This window comes from Arachis hypogaea, chromosome 8 (genome assembly GCF_003086295.3).
Source record: "Arachis hypogaea cultivar Tifrunner chromosome 8, arahy.Tifrunner.gnm2.J5K5, whole genome shotgun sequence".
NCBI lineage: Eukaryota > Viridiplantae > Streptophyta > Magnoliopsida > Fabales > Fabaceae > Arachis > Arachis hypogaea.
In genome coordinates this window covers 10372508-10379567 of record NC_092043.1, presented here as the reverse complement: position 1 = coordinate 10379567, position 7060 = coordinate 10372508, and the positions used below count along the sequence as shown (strand labels likewise).

At 30.3% G+C, this 7060-nt stretch overlaps 1 protein-coding gene across 1 annotated transcript; it reads left to right on the top strand.

Moving 5' to 3' along the window:
* Positions 1-3744: 3744 nt before the first annotated feature.
* LOC112706042 (BTB/POZ domain-containing protein At1g21780) lies at positions 3745-6408 on the top strand. The gene is made up of 4 exons (XM_025757131.2): positions 3745-4018; positions 4103-4248; positions 5064-5179; positions 5656-6408. Exons 1-4 carry the CDS (start codon positions 3900-3902, stop codon positions 6259-6261), a joined length of 987 nt encoding a protein of 328 aa, XP_025612916.1. The 5' UTR covers positions 3745-3899; the 3' UTR covers positions 6262-6408.
* Positions 6409-7060: the final 652 nt, after the last annotated feature.

Sequence of the window (7060 nt, the reverse complement as noted above, 5' to 3'; positions counted from 1 at the left end):
AAATGTCTCTTTTAGTTTTAGTGTAGATTTTGTTCCTCTTGGCCTAGGTAGAGTAATTAGTGACACTTGAGTTATCTAATTCCTTTGTTGATTGATAATTGGAGAGATTGCTAATTGGTTTGGAGTGCACTAAAGCTAGTCCTTTCTTGGGAGTTGGCTAGAACTTGTGGCTCAAGTCAATTCATCCACTTGACTTTCCTTTATTTAGTAAGGGTTAACTAAGTGGTAGCAATGAACAATTCTCATCACAATTGAGAAGGATAACTAGGATAGGACTTCTAATTTTCATACCTTGCCAAGAGCCTTTTATAGTTGTTAGTTTATTTTCATTGCCATTTACTTTCATGCCTCTTATCAAAACCCCAAAACAACTCAAACCAATAACAAGACACTTTATTGTAATTCCTAGGGAGAACGACCCGAGGTTTAAATACTTCGGTTATTAATTTTAGGGGTTTGTACTAGTGACAAACAATCTTTTGTATGAAAGGATTTTTGATTGGTTTGGAAACTATACTTGCAACGAGAATTCATTTATGAAATTCTATACCGTCAAAAATCCAATCATCAACGACAGGTACGTGACCAATGTCCCTTTCCACCACAACGGAAACACTTATCATCTGTTGATTTATTTTGCCCAATATTTCTTTTTTTATCCCACTTCTGGTGAGATCCTCTCTTTTGAACATAATTCTTTTTCCTTCCATAATTTTTCTTGTTATTAAAACCTTGCCATTCACCTCTTCTGGGGTACTGATTTGCCACATTTACTTCAGGAAATGGGGCGGCGCCAGCAGGGCGCGCTTCATAATTCTTCAAAAGTAACTCAGAATATTTTTTAAACCTTTTTTCTCGATACTGCTGCTACAGGAGCACATTCGAGGCATGGAAGGTTGAGAAAATTTTCTCCAATATATCATGATCAGTTATCTTTTCTTCACATAATTTCATTCGTGAGGTAATTCGAAACATTGTAGAATTATGTTCATTTATGAATTTAAAATCCTGCAGACGCAAGTACGTCCATTCATATCGGGCTTGAGAAAATATCACCGTTTTTTTATGATTGTACCTTTCTTCAAGATCTTTCCAAAGATTTGCAGGATCTTTTAATGTGAGATATTCATTTTTTAATCCTTCGTCAAGATGACGACGAAGAAAAATTATGGCTTTGGCTTTATCCTTTTAGGATACATTATTTTCAGCCTTAATGGTATCTCCAAGATCCATTGAATCAAGATGGATTTCAGCATCTAATATCCATGATAAATAATTATTTTCAGATATATCAAGAGTATTGAATTCAAGATGAGAGAGTTTCGACATAATGAAAATTTGTTACCTGAGTCTTCCTAACAATTTGATCAGAGTCTCGTGCTGATAACGTGTTGTAAAATAAATAAATAAGGAAGAGGTAATAAATATAAAAGTATAATTATATAACTCTAATAGTAATATTCACCACAATTATTATCACAATATAATAAATATGATTAGTATATTTACTAATATTATAGTAAGATATATAAAGAGAGAATAAATATTAGTAATATAAAAGAGAAAGAAGAAAGATTATTATTGCTTGTGTATAAAGAGAGAGAATAGTATTTGTTGTTGTCTAACATCAACGGAGACTTAACCTCCTATTTATAGGCATATAAAAGGAATATTTTCAATCTTCGTTAATTCCATTATCCATTGAGAATGTAAGCCTCATATAGGAAATAAGCATTCACGTTCCATTCTTATCACAACAAAAATATAATAAAGATACAAAAATTAAAAAGAGTTAGTAAACACTTTCATTTTTAAAATATTTTATTTTAATTTTAATATACTATCAAATTAAAAATTTTATGCATCTATTTAATTATGTATTGTAATTAAAAAATTACATTTTACATTTCACCACATAAATAATTATCTAAAAAATATACATATTTTAACATATCAAAACCAATTTCTATGCTTTTAATAATTGTTCTACTATTCATTATAATTTTTAAATATTAATTACATCTCATTCAATTAAAAAATTTATTTATTATAATATTTATGACATAAAATATTTTTAATTTAAAATAATTATTACAAACAAATTTATTTAAGAGATAAAATTAAAAAGTATTATATAATATTAAAATAAAAAATATTAATTAATATATAGATATTTTTTATTTATTATAACTAATTTTTGAAGACAAAATAAGATACTAATAATTTTATTTATATTTTGAGAACTGAGATTTAGTTTGATTAATTAGTTGATTAGTTTTTAAAATTATATTATTATTGTTCGATAATTTTTTATTGAGTTAATTTATTTATTTATTTTCAATTTTAATATTAAATAAATTTTAACAAAATAAATATTGTTACATGTTAAATTTAATAAAAAACAAATTTTAACATGAATCTCAAAATAAAATTTTATAAATTTTTGTGAGAACAAAAATATAATTACATTAAAATAAATATATTAATTTATGAGGCCTGCTACACATACAAACTTTTTTGGCTTACAAGTTATACAAGTTGGTCCAAGTTAAAAAAAAAAAACACGCGCACAACTCCTTTAAAATCGAGTGTCCAACGCACGCGTTCATTATGCCGCAATCTTCCTCTTCTTCCTCAATCAAAATACAAACCGTCAAGATTCAAGAGATATTCGAAACAAAAGACACATTCCAACTCCTCGCGAAGAATAGAAGAAATCAAGAAGAAAAGATACAAATCTCTATAAAAAATCACCAGAAAAAACGAAGAAACATTATTCAATGTATTGTTCTTCTAGGTTTTTTTTTCTAGATTGTCTCTGCCATGTGCCTCATCCTTAACCAGCAAAACATTAAAAGATTTCAAGAAGAAATATACTGTCTTCCCCATGTTTTGGGTGTATTTCTTAAATCTTTTAGGTGTATTTCTGTAATTCTTTAGGTGTATTTCTGTAACCATTTGGGTGTATTTCTGTAATCGTTTGGGTGTATTTCTGAAGTTCTATTATCTTCAAAACAATTTCAAAGTTTGATTTCAGAAACTATGAAAATCGAAAAAAAAAAAACAAAGCAAGAAGGAGATCCAACAAATTTGGCAAGAAATTTGAAAAAAAAGAAACGAAATCTTTTGAAAAATGAAAATTATATATTTGCGCATTAATTGATTTGAATTGATTTAAAAGTTTGTTAAAGAGGCACGTAATATAAGCAGCGCATTTAGTGGGTTTCGTATAAAGCTTGTGAGCTTAAAACACTTGTACGTAGAAATTAATCCTTAATTTATATAATATTATTACTTTTTTTTTTTACTTAGTGGAGGCAAATGCCCCTCCTCCTTAAACCTGGTCCATCTCTGCCAACAATCACATAATAATTTTTAATAATATTTAAAAAATTAATAATAATATAATAATAATAAAAATTAATTAAAATAAATAAATAAAAATTATTTTAAACAAAAAATATATTAAATAATAATAATATATAAATAATATAAAAATATATAACAAATTAAATATATTATAAATAAAATTATAAATATAATAAAATAATAATATTATTGTATAATTTTGATAAAATTAGATTTTAAAAATAAATCTAAAATTTGATTAATTCTATATAATTAATACAAATAAAATAAAATCAAATTTAAATTAATGTAATTTTAATTAATTTTTAATTTAAATTAAATAATTTAATTTAAAATCGATTTGGATTTGAATCCGTATATATATGAGGCACGTAGGCCATTCAGGTGACTCGGGACTCAGGAGAGTGAAACAGTATTTGTGTCTCTTTCAATTCATCATCATACACAGAGATAGGGATAGGTAAACCAACATAGCACCCCAAGTCAAACTGCTTTAGACTCAGTCTCCTTCTTCGTCTTCTCCTTTTGCCATGGCCATGGGGGATTCAAGGGTTGACACAATTGCGCGCTTAGCTCAATGGAAAATCGATAACTTCGGACCCTGTTCCTACAAGAAATCTGACCCTTTCAAGGTCGGAATCTGGAACTGGTATCTAATTCTAACCTAACCTAATCACCATTTCTGTTCTCTCTGTGATTATCGTAATCATCAGTTCATCCATTTTCTGATCAGGTACTTATCCATAGAGAGAAACAGGTACCTCTACATACACCTGTTTCCAGAACCTTCTCGTGTCTCCAAGGAGCAGCCACCCATTGCTCGTTTCATTCTTCGAGTTTCCAATGCTGGCTCTTCCCGCAGGTTCTATATTTCCCCTGGTACGTACTCACCCGGTAACACAGTTTCCAAGTAATTGACTTGACTTCAGCCTCTTAGTTATGTGGCTCATATGATATCTGTTCCTTTTGTTTTGTGAAAATGGTATAAAGAAAAAAGGGCTAAACTTTTGTGGTTATTTGCATGGAGATATAGATAGGGCAAATTGATTAAACTGTAGGTTCCAGGGAGTAGTATAAATTTGTAAAGTGAAGTAGGTGCAATAAACTTTGATTTTGTTCTTGGAGCAGGACATGTTTGGCAGTGAGCTTGGAAGATAATAAATCCAGATCATCACCCTCCGTTGAAGCAACTATTGCTTTATTACTTTATTTGTGTGTTATAAATAAAAGGTTCCTGATTTTTGTATTCTAATATTCCACAAATTTCAGTAGAGGCAGTAATTTGTTGCATCTGACCCCAAATTGGAACTGCTTTACTGTTAATGCGACTGGAAAGTCAGAAACACATAGACAAACAGTGTTTAATTCAGTCCTATTCTGGCCCATAAATGAAGTTAGCAATGCATGACTAAAATTTTGTCGGTATCGGAATTGAGTCGGCCTAAGCCAACCCCAAAACTCTCCCAAGCCCTTATCTATGCCTCATGTTATTAGTGTTGTCCTCTGGCTTAGTTTTGTTTGCATTTGATTTTGATGTCTTTCTTATTCTCTACCACTTTATTTTCCAAGAAGAAATAGGGTAATTTCATATTGCAACTCAAAGTGTTTTTGAGATTGTAATAGCAGTTTTAGCATTGCACAATGAAGTTGAAACATAGCTTGATTCTTATTTCTTTTTGCTTTTGATGCTGCAGTCCATGAAAGGATACTTAGGACATATGATGACTTTGTCTGGCCTGTTGATACTTCATTCGTTGGTCGCTTCATTATTGATGTTGAATTTCTTGACTTGAAGATATGCCCTCTGAATGTGAGTTCCTATCCCTGAATGAATAGTTTAACAATATTTGATATTGGAGTACCTAAACAATTATATTTTCTCTTTAGAAGTACAATGGTTTCCCTTTAGGTGGTGTCTTGAAACAACTTTTAAGATAATACCTGTAATTCTATAATAGAGATACAAGTCTTGAGAATTGATTTTTAAACTAATTTTTGTACCTGAAAAAGCAACACATGCTAGAGGCACAACTTTCCACTATCTTCATCCTTTCTGTCATGAGACAAGAGCCAAACACTACCTTAATATATAAGTAGCAGATGGTTTCCCTAAGATATATATATCAATGACATTCTAAAATTTGAAATCAGTAGCAACCCCTGAAGTTAGTTCGAGTTGCTTGCATAGCATATCATCCAATTCTCTATTGCTTGAATTGATCTTAACCTTTGATCTAGTTCTGGACGATTGCTGCTTAACCACTGTCCTTTTTCTTTTAAACTCAGGGTGGGGAAGCTAGTTCTATATGGCCATCCGAGGGAAAATTGCAATCCATTGCATCTCAAAGTACTCTTAGTTGCCTCTCACGCATGCTTGATGATGCTATTCATGCTGACCTAACCATTATTACAGCTGATGGTACATTGAGAGCCCACAAGGCAATCTTGTCTGCAAGTTCGCCGGTGTTCCAGAGTATGTTTCATCACAACCTGAGGGAGAAAGAGTCATCTACTATCCATATAGAAGACATGTCGCTAGAGTCTTGCACGGCTCTTCTAAGATACTTGTATGGAACAATCAAGCAAGATGATTTCTGGAAACACCGGCTTGCATTGCTTGGAGCAGCCAATAAATATGACATCACCGGTCTCAAAGACGTGTGCGAAGACAGTCTGCTGGAAGATCTTAACTCCGGAAATGTTCTCGAAAGGCTCAACGAAGCTTGGCTTTATCAATTACACAAGTTAAAGAAAGGATGCTTGACCTTCTTATTTGACTTCGGAAAGATATATGATGTTAGAGATGAAGTAAACAACTTTTTTCAGCATGCTGATAGGGAGCTAATGATGGAGATGTTTCAGGAAGTGCTCACAGTTTGGAGACCGGTATAAACTAACATGGGAAAACTATTTGCCCCATGAATCTTTGTGAATATGGTAGATTATTCATTATTGTGATACAATAATCATATTTGCTCTTTACCTCAACTTTATCATTTAATAGTTGGTGTTTTTCATATAAATTGTTGATTATCACTACTTTTCTTTAATTACTCTGAAAGTTCCTATGGCTATCATTGTTCACATTCAAATATTTTCAAGTTTTCAAAATATTTACTAAATTTTTATTTGAGAATAAGTCAAGAGATCTGCTTAGCAGAAATGATGATCAAATTAACCTAATTTTAAGTTGAAACTAATGGTAAAAATAAAATGCTTAAATGAAACAGTTCTATCGCAGGCGTAGTTGGCAATTCTCTTAAAAAAATGTTGGTTATTCAAATACTAATATTCTAATTACAGTTATGCTATTTGTATGTTAAAGGTCAACTACTAAATTAGTTATCCTACATATAATTAATATATAAGAAGGTATTTAAAGAAATAAAAAATAACACACCAACAAAAATGAAGTGCCTATTGATTTTCTTTTACATTTATGAGAATGCTATAAATGGAGAGTTGGTTAAAGTGTTAATTCTAATGTAAAACAAATACAAATAAAAAAATATTCATCACCTAATATATTTTGTATATTTATATTATAAGTGTAGATATCTATCTACTTAATATACTAAAACCCCTATCTAATGAAAGTGAGGTGTCGATTCCTCATGAATCCATTTTTCCGCCAGAATGAATGCACTATTTTCTCTTCTAAATTTATTTTATAAAATATTTTTATTATAAT

Coding starts and splice junctions, on each gene's coding strand:
- LOC112706042 (XM_025757131.2), top strand. CDS start 3,900: ATGGCCATGGGGGATTCAAGGGTTGACACAATTGCGCGCTTAGCTCAA. Junction 4,249..5,063: donor CAGGTTCTATATTTCCCCTG/GTACGTACTCAC, acceptor TTGATGCTGCAG/TCCATGAAAGGATACTTAGG. Junction 5,180..5,655: donor TGAAGATATGCCCTCTGAAT/GTGAGTTCCTAT, acceptor TTTTAAACTCAG/GGTGGGGAAGCTAGTTCTAT.